Below are 17,296 nucleotides of genomic sequence, written 5' to 3'. Positions count from 1 at the left end.
AAGGGCAGCCCGTGTCTGTCCCATTCCTACAGTGCCTGGCACAACCTCAGGGCATCCCAAATCGCTTTACAGCCAATGAAGTATTTTTGAAGTGTACTCACTGTTGTAATGTAGGAAACACAGCAGCCAATTTGTGCACAGCAAGATCCCACAAACAGCAATGTGATAATAACCAGATAATCTGTTTTTAGTGATGTTGTTTGAGGGGAAAATATTGGCCCCAGGACACCAGGGGGAGAACTCCCCCTGCTCTCCTTCGAAATAGCGGCCGTGGGATCTTTTACGTCCACCTGAGAGGCTAGACGGGGCCTCGGTTTAACGCCTCATCCAAAAGATGGCACTTCTGACAGTGCAGCACCCCCTCGGTACCGCACTGGGAGGGTCAGCCTGGATTTTGTGATCAAGCCTCTGGAGTGGGGGCTTGAACCTATGACTCAGAGGTGGGAGTGCTGCTCACTGAGCCGGGGCAGGGCGCTGGGTGTCCGCGGGGCGCGTGAATCAGACTAACATACTGCTTTTTGTATTCCGACAGCACAAGACGCCGTCTGTGGTCCAGGATTTGTTCCGGGATCTTCGGGACGGACAAAGACTCCTGGATTTACTGGAGGTTCTCTCAGGACAGCGGCTGGTGAGAAAGGAACTGAGCGATGAGCAAACCCCGGGATGGTTTTAATTATCCGTTAGATCGATAAACCCGCTGCCCCGGTGCGATGTGTGAAGTCACGACACAGAGAGGCTGAGAAAAGGCCGTTTGGCCCATCAACCCCCACCCCATTCCCAGGGTTGCCAACTCTATTCCTGGAGGTTTCACCACATGACCTCCCGCCTCCAAACGCCCGCCCAATCAAACAGCATTTTCCCCCAATCAACCTTTCGTGCTTTCATAACGAAAAGCGTTCAAAGAAATTGGAAAAAACACAATTTTTGTTCAATGCGCCCATGATTTCTCCCGGGTATTTGCTCACAGCAGTGTCTGGGAGATTAATCTTCAGTTCCTGGAGACTCCAGGAACAATCCTGGGGGTTTGGTAATCGTACTCCATCCACCGTCCATGTACGATTATTCGATCATACAATTCTCCTCGATCTATTTGACTCTACTTAAGGGAACCCTGAAGGGCTGATTCACCAGTCAGCAATTAATAGATGATAATTAGGGACTGCGGGCCTGTGGTTTCAGGCACTGTGGGCCTGTGGTTTCAGGCACTGTGGGCCTGTGGTTTCAGGCACTGTGGGCCTGCGGTTTCCGGCTCCGCGGTCCTGCGGTTTCCGGCTCCGCGGTCCTGCGGTTTCAGGCTCCGCGGTCCTGCGGTTTCCGGCTCTGAGGTTTGTCAGTTTAGTATTTCTGACGTCCAGGCTGGTCCCAGGTTCCATCCCCAGTCTGACAAGCGGGTTCTCCCCTTGACCTCAGCAACCCTGGGGTAAGGAGGGGGACAATGGGCCTGGGCTCCCACTGCCTGATCACCCGCCATTGGCCGCTGCTCTTGTACGCGGAGGCCGGGTGAGGGCTGGATCGAGCCTGGCTGCGGAGAGTCAGAGGGGAAGCCTGGGGTTTTTTTGGGGCGAGGGAAGAAGAAAGCGAGGGAAGGTTTTGAAAGCGAGGGCAATTCACGGCGTTAACATGGTCTCCGCACTGTGCCCCTGCAGGATCGCGAGAGTGGGGGCTCGACCCAGATTCACTGGAGGACCAACATCAGAACGGCCCTGCAATTTATAAGGACCAAATCGGTCAGTTATTTTATTTGACTTTATTTTGCCGCATTGGGTTTTGTGTTTTGTTGGGAATTAGGGTTGAATTATTCGGTGACGGCTGCCTGCCTTGGTATTTCAGATAAAACTGGTGAACATTAATGTCCCGGACATCGTGGAGGGGAAGCCGACTATTGTGCTGGGGCTGATCTGGTCCATCATATTGCATCTCCACGTATGTATTTTACCCACTGCTTGGGGGGAGGGCGGATGGAATTCGACAATCAGTACAAGCTCCCCCCCTCTGTACATACACCACCTGCTGCAGGCCTGGGTCGCCAACTCTGACTGGACATGTTCCTGGAGGTTTCATCTCATGACCTCCTCCCTCTAACTGCCCTGCCCAACCAAACAGCCTTTTCCCCCCATCTCCAATATTTTTACAACAGAAGTGTTCAAAGAAAATTAATAAAAACGCTCAATTTTTTAATGCTCCTACGATTTCTCCCGTCTGGTTTCGTACGGCCCGTCTGTGGCTCAGTGTCGGCTCCTGTACATGTCCAGTACACAGTGGGTAAAAGGGAACGATTCACTCCTGTCTGGGACTGTACGGCCCGTCTGTGTCTCAGTGTCGGCTCCTGTACATGTCCAGTACACAGTGGGTAAAAGGGAACGATTCACTCCTGTCTGGGACTGTACGGCCCCGTCTGTGTCTCAGTGTCAGCTCCTGTACATGTCCAGTACACAGTGGGTAAAAGGGAACAATTCACTCCTGTCTGGGACTGTACGGCCCCGTCTGTGTCTCAGTGTCGGCTCCTGTACATGTCCAGTACACAGTGGGTAAAAGGGAACAATTCACTCCTGTCTGGGACTGTACGGCCCGTCTGTGTCTCAGTGTCAGCTCCTGTACATTGTACAGTACACAGTGGGTAAAAGTGAACGATTCACTCCTGTCTGGGACTGTACGGCCCGTCTGTGTCTCAGTGTCAGCTCCTGTACATTGTACAGTACACAGTGGGTAAAAGTGAACGATTCACTCCTGTCTGGGACTGTACGGCCCGTCTGTGTCTCAGTGTGAGCTCCTGTACATCTACAGTACACAGTGAGTAAAAGTGAACGATTCACTCCTGTCTGGGACTGTACGGCCCGTGTGTGTCTCAGTGTGAGCTCCTGTACATGTCCAGTACACAGTGGGTAAAAGTGAACGATTCACTCCTGTCTGGGACTGTACGGCCCGTCTGTGTCTCAGTGTGAGCTCCTGTACATCTACAGTACACAGTGGGTAAAAGTGAACGATTCACTCCTGTCTGGGACTGTACGGCCCGTCTGTGTCTCAGTGTCAGCTCCTGTACATCTACAGTACACAGTGGGTAAAAGTGAACGATTCACTCCTGTCTGGGACTGTACGGCCCGTCTGTGTCTCAGTGTGAGCTCCTGTACATCTACAGTACACAGTGGGTAAAAGTGAACGATTCACTCCTGTCTGGGACTGTACGGCCCGTCTGTGTCTCAGTGTCAGCTCCTGTACATCTACAGTACACAGTGGGTAAAAGTGAACGATTCACTCCTGTCTGGGACTGTACGGCCCGTGTGTGTCTCAGTGTGAGCTCCTGTACATGTCCAGTACACAGTGGGTAAAAGGGAACGATTCACTCCTGTCTGGGACTGTACGGCCCGTCTGTGTCTCAGTGTGAGCTCCTGTACATGTCCAGTACACAGTGGGTAAAAGTGAACGATTCACTCCTGTCTGGGACTGTACGGCCCGTCTGTGTCTCAGTGTCAGCTCCTGTACATTGTACAGTACACAGTGGGTAAAAGGGAACGATTCACTCCTGTCTGGGACTGTACGGCCCGTGTGTGTCTCAGTGTCGGCTCCTGTACATGTCCAGTACACAGTGGGTAAAAGTGAACGATTCACTCCTGTCTGGGACTGTACGGCCCGTCTGTGTCTCAGTGTCAGCTCCTGTACATGTCCAGTACACAGTGGGTAAAAGGGAACGATTCACTCCTGTCTGGGACTGTACGGCCCGTGTGTGTCTCAGTGTCAGCTCCTGTACATGTCCAGTACACAGTGGGTAAAAGGGAACGATTCACTCCTGTCTGGGACTGTACGGCCCGTCTGTGTCTCAGTGTCAGCTCCTGTACATGTCCAGTACACAGTGGGTAAAAGGGAACGATTCACTCCTGTCTGGGACTGTACGGCCCGTGTGTGTCTCAGTGTGAGCTCCTGTACATGTCCAGTACACAGTGGGTAAAAGGGAACGATTCACTCCTGTCTGGGACTGTACGGCCCGTCTGTGTCTCAGTGTGAGCTCCTGTACATGTCCAGTACACAGTGGGTAAAAGTGAACGATTCACTCCTGTCTGGGACTGTACGGCCCGTCTGTGTCTCAGTGTCAGCTCCTGTACATTGTACAGTACACAGTGGGTAAAAGGGAACGATTCACTCCTGTCTGGGACTGTACGGCCCGTCTGTGTCTCATTGTCAGCTCCTGTACATGTCCAGTACACAGTGGGTAAAAGTGAACGATTCACTCCTGTCTGGGACTGTACGGCCCGTGTGTGTCTCAGTGTCAGCTCCTGTACATTGTACAGTACACAGTGGGTAAAAGGGAACGATTCACTCCTGTCTGGGACTGTACGGCCCCGTCTGTGTCTCAGTGTGAGCTCCTGTACATTGTACAGTACACAGTGGGTAAAAGTGAACGATTCACTCCTGTCTGGGACTGTACGGCCCGTCTGTGTCTCAGTGTGAGCTCCTGTACATGTCCAGTACACAGTGGGTAAAAGGGAACGATTCACTCCTGTCTGGGACTGTACGGCCCGTCTGTGTCTCAGTGTGAGCTCCTGTACATGTCCAGTACACAGTGGGTAAAAGGGAACGATTCACTCCTGTCTGGGACTGTACAGCCCGTCTGTGTCTCAGTGTCAGCTCCTGTACATGTCCAGTACACAGTGGGTAAAAGGGAACGATTCACTCCTGTCTGGGACTGTACGGCCCGTCTGTGTCTCAGTGTGAGCTCCTGTACATTGTACAGTACACAGTGGGTAAAAGGGAACGATTCACTCCTGTCTGGGACTGTACAGCCCGTGTGTGTCTCAGTGTGAGCTCCTGTACATTGTACAGTACACAGTGGGTAAAAGGGAACGATTCACTCCTGTCTGGGACTGTACGGCCCGTCTGTGTCTCAGTGTGAGCTCCTGTACATTGTACAGTACACAGTGGGTAAAAGTGAACGATTCACTCCTGTCTGGGACTGTACAGCCCATCTGTGTCTCAGTGTCAGCTCCTGTACATGTCCAGTACACAGTGGGTAAAAGTGAACGATTCACTCCTGTCTGGGACTGTACGGCCCGTCTGTGTCTCAGTGTGAGCTCCTGTACATGTCCAGTACACAGTGGGTAAAAGGGAACGATTCACTCCTGTCTGGGACTGTACGGCCCGTGTGTGTCTCAGTGTGAGCTCCTGTACATTGTACAGTACACAGTGGGTAAAAGTGAACGATTCACTCCTGTCTGGGACTGTACGGCCCGTCTGTGTCTCAGTGTGAGCTCCTGTACATGTCCAGTACACAGTGGGTAAAAGGGAACGATTCACTCCTGTCTGGGACTGTACGGCCCGTCTGTGTCTCAGTGTGAGCTCCTGTACATGTCCAGTACACAGTGGGTAAAAGGGAACGATTCACTCCTGTCTGGGACTGTACGGCCCCGTGTGTGTCTCAGTGTCAGCTCCTGTACATGTCCAGTACACAGTGGGTAAAAGGGAACGATTCACTCCTGTCTGGGACTGTACGGCCCGTGTGTGTCTCAGTGTGAGCTCCTGTACATGTCCAGTACACAGTGGGTAAAAGTGCGAGTGTGCTTGGGGTAAAGCAGTGACAGTGCCGGGGAGTCTACGTATTTACTAGGGGAGGTTGTACATTATATTCAGAGTCACTGAGTTTGACATATCTCTGAGCAGATCCAGAAACTCGCCGGCGTGGAGCTTTCACACCGTTTGGATTCCTCACCGACAGCAACATCTCCAGGGAGACGCAAACCATCACTCCACGCAAAGGAAGCCTTGCTGCAGTGGGTTCAGGAAAAGGCAAAGTAAGGGGCTGAGTTGTAAGGGTCAGTCTGCGATCCCCACAGTGAGTTGTTGAGTTGTAAGGGTCAGTCTGCGATCCCCACAGTGAGTTGTTGAGTTGTAAGGGTCAGTCTGCGATCCCCACAGTGAGTTGTTGAGTTGTAAGGGTCAGTCTGCGATCCCCACAGTCAGTTGTTGAGTTGTAAGGGTCAGTCTGCGATCCCCACAGTGAGTTGTTGAGTTGTAAGGGTCAGTCTGCGATCCCCACAGTCAGTTGTTGAGTTGTTAGGGTCAGTCTGCGATCCCCACAGTGAGTTGTTGAGTTGTAAGGGTCAGTCTGCGATCCCCACAGTCAGTTGTTGAGTTGTTAGGGTCAGTCTGCGATCCCCACAGTGAGTTGTTGAGTTGTAAGGGTCAGTCTGCGATCCCCACAGTGAGTTGTTGAGTTGTAAGGGTCAGTCTGCGATCCCCACAGTGAGTTGTTGAGTTGTAAGGGTCAGTCTGCGATCCCCACAGTGAGTTGTTGAGTTGTAAGGGTCAGTCTGCGATCCCCACAGTGAGTTGTTGAGTTGTTAGGGTCAGTCTGCGATCCCCACAGTGAGTTGTTGAGTTGTAAGGGTCAGTCTGTGATCCCCGCAGTGAGTTGTTGAGTTGTAAGGGTCAGTCTGCGATCCCCACAGTCAGTTGTTGAGTTGTAAGGGTCAGTCTGCGATCCCCACAGTGAGTTGTTGAGTTGTAAGGGTCAGTCTGCGATCCCCACAGTGAGTTGTTGAGTTGTAAGGGTCAGTCTGCGATCCCCACAGTCAGTTGTTGAGTTGTTAGGGTCAGTCTGCGATCCCCACAGTGAGTTGTTGAGTTGTTAGGGTCAGTCTGCGATCCCCGCAGTGAGTTGTTGAGTTGTAAGGGTCAGTCTGCGATCCCCGCAGTGAGTTGTTGAGTTGTTAGGGTCAGTCTGCGATCCCCACAGTCAGTTGTTGAGTTGTTAGGGTCAGTCTGCGATCCCCACAGTGAGTTGTTGAGTTGTTAGGGTCAGTCTGCGATCCCCACAGTGAGTTGTTGAGTTGTAAGGGTCAGTCTGCGATCCCCACAGTGAGTTGTTGAGTTGTAAGGGTCAGTCTGCGATCCCCACAGTCAGTTGTTGAGTTGTAAGGGTCAGTCTGCGATCCCCACAGTGAGTTGTTGAGTTGTTAGGGTCAGTCTGCGATCCCCGCAGTGAGTTGTTGAGTTGTTAGGGTCAGTCTGTGATCCCCACAGTGAGTTGTTGAGTTGTTAGGGTCAGTCTGCGATCCCCGCAGTGAGTTGTTGAGTTGTAAGGGTCAGTCTGTGATCCCCACAGTGAGTTGTTGAGTTGTAAGGGTCAGTCTGCGATCCCCACAGTCAGTTGTTGAGTTGTTAGGGTCAGTCTGCGATCCCCACAGTCAGTTGTTGAGTTGTAAGGGTCAGTCTGCGATCCCCACAGTCAGTTGTTGAGTTGTAAGGGTCAGTCTGCGATCCCCACAGTGAGTTGTTGAGTTGTTAGGGTCAGTCTGCGATCCCCGCAGTGAGTTGTTGAGTTGTAAGGGTCAGTCTGCGATCCCCACAGTGAGTTGTTGAGTTGTTAGGGTCAGTCTGCGATCCCCACAGTGAGTTGTTGAGTTGTAAGGGTCAGTCTGCGATCCCCGCAGTGAGTTGTTGAGTTGTTAGGGTCAGTCTGCGATCCCCGCAGTGAGTTGTTGAGTTGTTAGGGTCAGTCTGCGATCCCCACAGTGAGTTGTTGAGTTGTAAGGGTCAGTCTGCGATCCCCGCAGTGAGTTGCGGTACAGAGCCTCGGTCAGACCCCATCTCGAGTACAGTATTCGGTTCTGGGCACTGCACCACAGGAAGGATATATTGGCCTTGGAGGGGGTGCAAAGCAGATTCATCCGAATGATACCAGGGCTTAAAGGGTTAAATTTTGAGGACAGGTTGCATTGGCTAGGCTTGTGTTCCCTTGGGTTTAGAAGATTAAGGGGTGATCAAATTGAAGTGTTTAAGATGATTACAAAGAAAGCGTGTGTCAAAATGCAAGTGGACATTAATAAACTTTCAGAATGGGTGTGTAATTGGTAAATGAATTTCAATATAGTTAAATGTGAGGTGGTGCATTTTGGTAGGAAGAATAAGGAGGCCAGACACTGCTTGGATAATAAGAGTCTAAATGGGACAGAGGAGCAGAGGGATCTGGGGGTACAGATACACAAATCACTAAAAGTAGTGACGCAGGTTAATAAGGTCATAAAAAAGCAAATCAAACACTGGGGTTCATTTCTCGAGGGATAGAATTGAAAAGCAGAGAAGTTATGTTAAACTTGTATCGAACCTTGGTTAGACCACACTTGGAGTATTGTGAACAGTTCTGGTCTCCATATTATAGAAAGAATATGGAGACATTGGAGAAGGAGCAAAAAAGATTTACTAGGATGACACCAGAAGTGACAGGTGATACCTATCAGGAAATGCTGAGCAGGCTGGGCTCTTTTCTCTAGAAAAGAGAAGACTGAGGGATGACCTGATAGAGGTCTTTAAGATTATGAAAGGGTTTGATAGGGTAGATGCAGAGAAGATGTTTCCACTTGTGGGGGAGACCAGAACTAGAGGCCATAAATATAAGATAGTCACTAATAAATCCAATAGGGAATTCAGGAGAAACTTCTTTACCCAGAGAGCGGTGAGAATGTGGAACTCGTTCCCACAAGGTGTAGTTGAGGTGAATAGAATAGATGCATTTAAGGGGAAGCTGGATAAACACATGAGGGAGAAAGGAATAGAAGGGTGTATTGATAGGGTGAGATGAAGTCGGGAGGGAGGAGGCTCGTGTGGAGCATAAACACCAGCATAGACCTATTGGGCTGAATGGCCTTTCTCTGTGCTGTAGTCTTGATGTCACTCGATTAAAGGATTTGATAGGGTAGATAGAGAGAAACTATTTCCTCTGGTGGGGGGAGTCCAGGACAAGGGGGCATGACTTTAAAATTAGAGCCAGGCCGTTCAGGGGTGATGTCAGGAAACACTTCTTCACACAAAGGGGAGTGGGAATCTGGAACTCTCTTCTGTTGAGGCTGGGGATCAATTGAAAATTTCCAAACTGAGATTGATAGACTTTTGTTGCTTAAGGGTATTAAGGGTTATGGAACTAAGGCGGGTGGATGGAGTTAAGATACAGATCAATCATGATCTAATTGAATGGTGGAACAGCCTTGAGGGGCTGAACGGCCTCCTCCTATTCAAGTGGAGCCCTGGCTGATTCCCTTCCCTTCCTTAGCCCAGTGGTGCTGGGGCCAATTGTAATACCCTCGACCTCATCTCCCCCCCTCGACCTCATCTCCCTCCCTCGACCTCATCTCCCCCCCTCCACCTCATCTCCCCCCCTCGACCTCATCTCCCCCCCTCCACCTCATCTCCCCCCCTCCACCTCATCTCCCTCCCTCCACCTCATCTCCCTCCCTCCACCTCATTTCCCTCCCTCCACCTCATTTCCCCCCCTCCACCTTATCTCCCCCCCTCGACCTCATCTCCCCCCCCTCCTCATCACCCCCCTCGACCTCATCTCCCCCCCTCCACCTCATCTCCCCCCCTCCACCTCATCTCCCCCCCTCCACCTCATCTCCCCCCCTCCACCTCATCTCCCCCCCTCCACCTCATCTCCCCCCCTCCACCTCATCTCCCCCCCTCCACCTCATCTCCCCCCCTCCACCTCATCTCCCCCCCCTCCACCTCATCTCCCCCCCTCCACCTCATCTCCCCCCCTCGACCTCATCTCCCCCCCTCCACCTCATCTCCCCCCCTCCACCTCATCTCCCCCCCTCCACCTCATCTCCCCCCCTCGACCTCATCTCCCCCCCCTCCTCATCACCCCCCTCGACCTCATCTCCCCCCCCTCCTCATCACCCCCCTCGACCTCATCTCCCCCCCTCCACCTCATCTCCCCCCCTCCACCTCATCTCCCCCCCTCCACCTCATCTCCCCCCCTCGACCTCATCTCCCCCCCCTCCTCATCACCCCCCTCCACCTTATCTCCCCCCCTCGACCTCATCTCCCCCCTCGACCTCATCTCCTCCCCTCCACCCCAGCCTCCCCTGCAATTAGCTGGTTCAGTGCAAACCAGGGATTGGCCCTGGGTCTCTCTGATCTCATCGTACGGTGACAGATTGACCAATACTGGACCCTGTTACCAAGGGAACCGTGTATGGTGAGAGAGTGACCAGGACTGTGACCCTGTTACAGGAGGGTGGGCGTTAATGTTGGAAATTTCAGCACCAGTTGGAGGAGCGGCCGAGCCTTCGTTGCCATTATCAACGCCCTTCGACCTGGTCTGATCGACCTGCAGGAGTTCGAGCACAGGTCGGACAAGGAGAATCTGGAAACGGTCTTCAGGGTCGCAGAGCAGGAACTGAAAATACCCAGACTGCTCGAAGCACAAGGTGAGAATCTACAGATAGAAAACCTGGAGACACAGAGGGTCAGGGCTGAGTGGAGGGAGGGAAGGAGGGAAGGTAGGAAGGAAGGAGGGAGGGCAGGAAGGAGGAAAGGAAAGGAGTGAGGTGGGCGAAATCTGGGTGGTTTATATATAGAATAACAGATACCTGGGAGTGAGTTACAGGCTGGAATCTAATCGAGGGGTTCGGGGGGTTTATATATAGAATAACAGATACCTGGGAGTGAGTTACAGGCTGGAATCTAATCGAGGGGTTCGGGGGGTTTATATATAGAATAACAGATACCCGGGAGTGAGTTACAGGCTGGAATCTAATCGAGGGGTTCGGGGGGTTTATATATAGAATAACAGATACCCGGGAGTGAGTTACAGGCTGGAATCTAATCGAGGGGTTCGGGGGGTTTATATATAGAATAACAGATACCCGGGAGTGAGTTACAGGCTGGAATCTAATCGAGGGGTTCGGGGGGTTTATATATAGAATAACAGATACCCGGGAGTGAGTTACAGGCTGGAATCTAATCGAGGGGTTCGGGGGGTTTATATATAGAATAACAGATACCCGGGAGTGAGTTACAGGCTGGAATCTAATCGAGGGGTTCAGGGGGTTTATATATAGAATAACAGATACCCGGGAGTGAGTTACAGGCTGGAATCTAATCGAGGGGTTCGGGGGGTTTATATATAGAATAACAGATACCCAGGAGTGAGTTACAGACTGGAATCTAATCGAGGGGTTCGGGGGGTTTATATATAGAATAACAGATACCTGGGAGTGAGTTACAGGCTGGAATCTAATCGAGGGGTTCGGGGGGTTTATATATAGAATAACAGATACCCGGGAGTGAGTTACAGACTGGAATCTAATCGAGGGGTTCGGGGGGGTTTATATATAGAATAACAGATACCCGGGAGTGAGTTACAGACTGGAATCTAATCGAGGGGTTCGGGGGGTTTATATATAGAATAACAGATACCCGGGAGTGAGTTACAGACTGGAATCTAATCGAGGGGTTCGGGGGTTTATATATAGAATAACTGATACCCGGGAGTGAGTTACAGGCTGGAATTTAATCGAGTAGTTCGGGGGTTTATATATAGAATAACAGATACCCGGGAGTGAGTTACAGGCTGGAATCTAATCGAGTAGTTCGGGGGGTTTATATATAGAATAACAGATACCCGGGAGTGAGTTACAGGCTGGAATCTAATCGAGGGGTTCAGGGGGTTTATATATAGAATAACAGATACCCGGGAGTGAGTTCCAGACTGGAATCTAATCGAGGGGTTCGGGGGGTTTATATATAGAATAACAGATACCCGGGAGTGAGTTACAGACTGGAATCTAATCGAGGGGTTCGGGGGGTTTAAATATAGAATAACAGATACCCGGGAGTGAGTTACAGACTGGAATCTAATCGAGGGGTTCGGGGGTTTATATATAGAATAACAGATACCCGGGAGTGAGTTACAGGCTGGAATCTAATCGAGGGGTTCGGGGGGTTTATATATAGAATAACCGATACCCGGGAGTGAGTTACAGGCTGGAATTTAATCGAGTAGTTCGGGGGGTTTATATATAGAATAACAGATACCCGGGAGTGAGTTACAGGCTGGAATCTAATCGAGGGGTTCAGGGGGTTTATATATAGAATAACAGATACCCGGGAGTGAGTTCCAGACTGGAATCTAATCGAGGGGTTCGGGGGGTTTATATATAGAATAACAGATACCCGGGAGTGAGTTACAGACTGGAATCTAATCGAGGGGTTCGGGGGGTTTATATATAGAATAACAGATACCCGGGAGTGAGTTACAGGCCGGAATCTAATCGAGGGGTTCGGGGGGTTTATATATAGAATAACAGATACCCGGGAGTGAGTTACAGGCTGGAATCTAATCGAGGGGTTCGGGGGGTTGATATATAGAATAACAGATACCCGGGAGTGAGTTACAGACTGGAATCTAATCGAGGGGTTCGGGGGGTTTATATAATCCGGAGATTCGGGCGGTTTATATAATCCAGGGACTCGGGCGGTTTATATAATCCAGGGATTCGGGTGTTTATATAATCCGGGTATTCGGGCGGTTTATATAATCCGGGGATTCGGGCGGTTTATATAATCCGGGGATTTGGGTGTTTATATAATCCGGGGATTCGGGCGGTTTATATAATCCGGGAATTCGGGCGGTTTATATAATCTGGGGATTCGAGCGGTTTATATAATCCAGGGATTTGGGTGTTTATATAATCCAGGGATACGGGCGATTTATATAATCCAGGGATTCGGGTGTTTATATAATCCCGGGATTCGGGCGGTTTATACAATCCAGGGATTCGGGCGTTTATATAATCCAGGGATTCGGGTGTTTATATAATCCCGGGATTCGGGCGTTTATAAAATCCAGGGATTCGGGTGTTTATATAATCCAGGGATTCGGGCGGTTTATATAATGCACGGATTCGGGTGGTTTATATAATCCAGGGATTCGGGTGTTTATATAATCCCGGGATTCGGGCGGTTTATATAATCCCTGGATTCGGGCGGTTTATATAATCCGGGGATTTGGGCGGTTTATTTAATCCAGGGATTCGGGCGGTTTATATAATCCGGGGATTTGGGTGGTTTATTTAATCCAGGGATTCGGGCGGTTTATATAATCCCGGGATTCGGGCGGTTTATATAATCTGGGTATTCGGGCGGTTTATATAATCCGGGGATTCGGGTGTTTATATAATCCGGGGATTCGGGCGATTTATACAATCCAGGGATTCGAGCGGTTTATTCAATCCAGGGATTCGGGCGATTTATATAATCCGGGGACTCGGGCGGTTTATATAATCCGGGGATTCGGGCGGTTTATATAATCCAGGGATTCGGGCGGTTTATATAATCCAGGGATTCGGGCGGTTTATATAATCCGGGGATTCGGGCGGTTTATATAATCCAGGGATTCGGTTGTTTATATAATCCAGGGATTCGGGCGGTTTATACAATCCAGGGATTCGGGCGGTTTATATAATCCAGGGATTCGGGCGGTTTATATAATCCAGGGATTCGGGTGTTTATATAATCCAGGGATTCGGGCGGTTTATATAATCCGGGGATTCGGGCGGTTTATATAATCCGGGGATTCGGGCGGTTTATATAATCCGGGGATTCGGGCGGTTTATATAATCCAGGGATTTGGGTGCTTATATAATCCAGGGATTCGGGCGGTTTATACAATCCAGGGATTCGGGCGGTTTATGTAATCCGGGGATTCGGGCGGTTTATTTAATCCGGGGATTCGGGTGTTTATATAATCCGGGGATTCAGGCGGTTTATATAATCCCGGGATTCGGGCGGTTTATATAATCCCGGGATTCGGGCGGTTTATATAATCCTGGGATTCGGGCGGTTTATATAATCCGGGGATTCAGGCGGTTTATATAATCCCGGGATTCGGGGGCGGTTTATATAATCCGGGGATTCAGGCGGTTTATATAATCCCGGGATTCGGGCGGTTTATATAATCCGGGGATTCAGGCGGTTTATATAATCCCGGGATTCAGGCGGTTTATATAATCCCGGGATTCGGGCGGTTTATATAATCCCGGGATTCGGGCGGTTTATATAATCCAGGGATTCGGGCGGTTTATATAATCCCGGGATTCGGGCGGTTTATATAATCCTGGGATTCGGGCGGTTCATCACCTTGACTCGGGTGTTTTCATCCCCAGATGTTGATGTCCGTAATCCCGATGAGAAGTCGATGATAATCTACGTGGCGCAGTTCCTGCAATATTCCAGAGACCACCCCATGCCCGTGGACGGAGCTGAGGGACCGACACAGTCTCCTCCATTGGTGAGCGGCTGATTGATCTTCGGGGCACTGAGTGAGATCGGGGCGATCGTCTCGTGATCCCTGTACTATTGCCCTGTCCTCCAGTTTAAGCGCCTCCTTTATTGTTGTTCATTTCTTCCCAGTTTTCTCCCCCCCAGTTTCAGAGGCTGAGGGTCCGGTTATAGACTGGTCATGTTACTGAACGAGTAATCCAGAGGCCTTGACTAGTAATCCAGAGGGCTTGACTAGTAATCCAAAGGCCTGGACTAGTAATCCAGAGGCCTGGACTAGTAATCCAAAGGCCAGGACTAGTAATCCAGAGGCCTGGACTAGTAATCCAGAGGGCTGGACTAGTAATCCAGAGGCCAGGACTAGTAATCCAGAGGCCTCGTCTAGTAATCCAGAGGCCTTGACTAGTAATCCAAAGGCCAGGACTAGTAATACAGAGTCCTGGACTAGTAATCCAGAGGCCTTGACTGGTAATCCAAAGGCCTGGACTAGTAATCCAGAGGCCTGGACTAGTAATCCAGAGGCCAGGACTAGTAATCCAGAGGCCTTGACTAGTAATCCAAAGGCCAGGACTGGTAATCCAAAGGCCAGGACTAGTAATCCAAAGGCCAGGACTGGTAATCCAAAGGCCAGGACTAGTAATCCAGAGGGCTGGTCTAGTAATCCAAAGGCCTAGACTAGTAATCCAAAGGCCAGGACTAGTAATCCAGAGGCCTGGACAAGTAATCCAGAGGGCTGGACTAGTAATCCAAAGGCCAGGACTAGTAATCCAGAGGCCTGGACAAGTAATCCAGAGGCCAGGACTAGTAATCCAAAGGCCAGGACTAGTAATCCAGAGGCCAGGACTAGTAATCCAGAGGCCTGGACAAGTAATCCAGAGGGCTGGACTAGTAATCCAAAGGCCTGGACTAGTAATCCAGAGGCCTGGACAAGTAATCGAAAGGCCTGGACTAGTAATCCAGAGGGCTGGACTAGTAATCCAGAGGCCAGGACAAGTAATTCAGAGGCCAGGACTAGTAATCCAGAGGCCTGGACAAGTAATCTAAAGGCCTGGACTAGTAATCCAGAGGCCAGGACAAGTAATCCAGAGGCCTGGACTAGTAATCCAGAGGGATGGACAAGTAATCCAAAGGCCTGGACTAGTAATCCAAAAGCCAGGACTAGTAATCCAGAGGCCAGGGCTAGTAATCCAAAAGCCAGGACTAGTAATCCAAAGGCCAGGACTAGTAATCCAGAGGCCTGGACAATTAATCCAAAGGCCTGGACTAGTAATCCAGAGGGCTGGACTAGTAATCCAGAGGCCAGGACAAGTAATCCAGAGGCCAGGACTAGTAATCCAGAGGCCTGGACAAGTAATCCAGAGGGCTGGACTAGTAATCCAGAGGCCAGGACTAGTAATCCAGAGGCCTGGACAAGTAATCCAAAGGCCAGGACTAGTAATCCAGAGGGCTGGACTAGTAATCCAAAGGCCTGGACTAGTAATCCAAAGGCCAGGACTAGTAATCCAGAGGCCTGGACAAGTAATCCAAAGGCCAGGACTAGTAATCCAGAGGGCTGGACTAGTAATCCAAAGGCCTGGACAAGTAATCCAGAGGCCTGGACTAGTAATCCAAAGGCCAGGACTAGTAATCCAAAGGCCAGGACTAGTAGTCCAGAGGGCTGGACTAGTAATCCAAAGGCCAGGACTAGTAATCCAAAGGCCAGGACTAGTAGTCCAGAGGGCTGGACTAGTAATCCAAAGGCTAGGGCTAGTAATCCAGAGACCTGGACAAGTAATCCAAAGGCCTGAACTAGTAATCCAAAAGCCAGGACTGGTAATCCAGAGGGCTGGACTAGTAATCCAAAGGCCAGGACTGGTAATCCAAAGGCCTGGACAAGTAATCCAAAGGCCTGGACTAGTAATCCAGAGGCCAGGACTAGTAATCCAGAGGCCTGGACTAGTAATCCAAAGGCCAGGACTAGTAATCCAGAGGCCAGGACTAGTAATCCAGAGGGCTGGACTAGTAATCCAGAGGCCAGGACTAGTAATCCAGAGGCCAGGACTAGTAATCCAGAGGCCTGGACTAGTAATCCAAAGGCCAGGACTAGTAATCCAGAGGCCAGGACTAGTAATCCAGAGGGCTGGACTAGTAATCCAGAGAGCGTGAGGTGGGTGAATCTAACCAGCCGACTGTTCTTGAGTTTATGAGTATCTCTAAAATACTTGAGGGAGGTGGATGCGTTTGTCCCACAGGCAGCCTGTTACATTCTGCAGATGAAAGCAAAGAGCTTTCAACGATGATTCACCGAGAATCATAACATCATAGAATCACACAGCACAGAAGGAGGCCAATCGGCCCATCGTGCCTGTGCCGACTCGCACGTAAATTTAGCGACACGGTGGAGCAGATTGTGCCTGGTGCAATTGCCTGCTCGTGGTGAGCCAGAGCAGTGTTCAGGGTGCTGTGATTAACCTCCATCTCCTTGGCTAGTTGGGGAAAAATCATCTGCTACTCAGTGACTTCCGTCAGAAAGACCTCTGAAGCCCTTCACGGTCAAATAGGCTGCCGACACACCGTCAAGGAAATCGATTAAGAATGGCCACTTTGGTGGGGTACCAGGCATCTGGTATTGATGGAACCCATACCCTAGTGAGAGTCAGCACCTTCAGGAGAGGAGGGGACCCGTACCCCAGTGAGAGTCAGCACCTTCAGGAGAGGAGGGGACCTGTACCCCAGTGAGAGTCAGCACCTTCAGGAGAGGAGGGGACCTGTACCCCAGTGAGAGTCAGCACCTTCAGGAGAGGAGGGGACCCGTACCCCAGTGAGAGTCAGCACCTTCAGGAGAGGAGGGGACCTGTACCCCAGTGAGAGTCAGCACCTTCAGGAGAGGAGGGGACCCGTACCCCAGTGAGAGTCAGCATCTTCAGGAGAGGAGGGGACCTGTACCCCAGTGAGAGTCAGCACCTTCAGGAGAGGAGGGGACCTGTATCCCAGTGAGAGTCAGCACCTTCAGGAGAGGAGGGGACCTGTACCCCAGTGAGAGTCAGCACCTTCAGGAGAGGAGGGGACCTGTACCCCAGTGAGAGTCAGCACCTTCAGGAGAGGAGGGGACCTGTAAAAAAAATAATTCTCCTCATCTCCCTCTCTGGTTCTTTTGCTAATTATCTTAAATCTGTGTTCTCTGGTTACCGACCCTCCTGCCACTGGAAACAGTTTCTCCTTATTTATTCTATCAAAACCCTTTATGATTTTGAACACCTCGATCAAA

At 50.6% G+C, this 17,296-nt stretch overlaps 1 protein-coding gene across 1 annotated transcript in view; it reads left to right on the top strand.

Annotated features, from left to right (window-relative positions):
• Nucleotides 1-17,296, top strand: part of LOC137326802 (nesprin-2-like) — a 130,122-nt gene that overhangs the window by 39,368 nt on the left and 73,458 nt on the right. The window contains exons 3-8 of the mRNA XM_067992196.1: nucleotides 533-628; nucleotides 1,647-1,727; nucleotides 1,831-1,923; nucleotides 5,650-5,780; nucleotides 10,000-10,196; nucleotides 13,935-14,059. Coding sequence (XP_067848297.1) covers nucleotides 533-628; nucleotides 1,647-1,727; nucleotides 1,831-1,923; nucleotides 5,650-5,780; nucleotides 10,000-10,196; nucleotides 13,935-14,059 — 723 coding nt within the window. The remainder of the gene's footprint in view (nucleotides 1-532; nucleotides 629-1,646; nucleotides 1,728-1,830; nucleotides 1,924-5,649; nucleotides 5,781-9,999; nucleotides 10,197-13,934; nucleotides 14,060-17,296) is intronic.

This window comes from Heptranchias perlo, chromosome 10 (assembly GCF_035084215.1).
Source record: "Heptranchias perlo isolate sHepPer1 chromosome 10, sHepPer1.hap1, whole genome shotgun sequence".
In the NCBI taxonomy this organism is placed as follows: domain Eukaryota; kingdom Metazoa; phylum Chordata; class Chondrichthyes; order Hexanchiformes; family Hexanchidae; genus Heptranchias; species Heptranchias perlo.
Note: the sequence above shows the minus strand (reverse complement) of the source record. Positions and strands in the feature narration are given on the sequence as shown.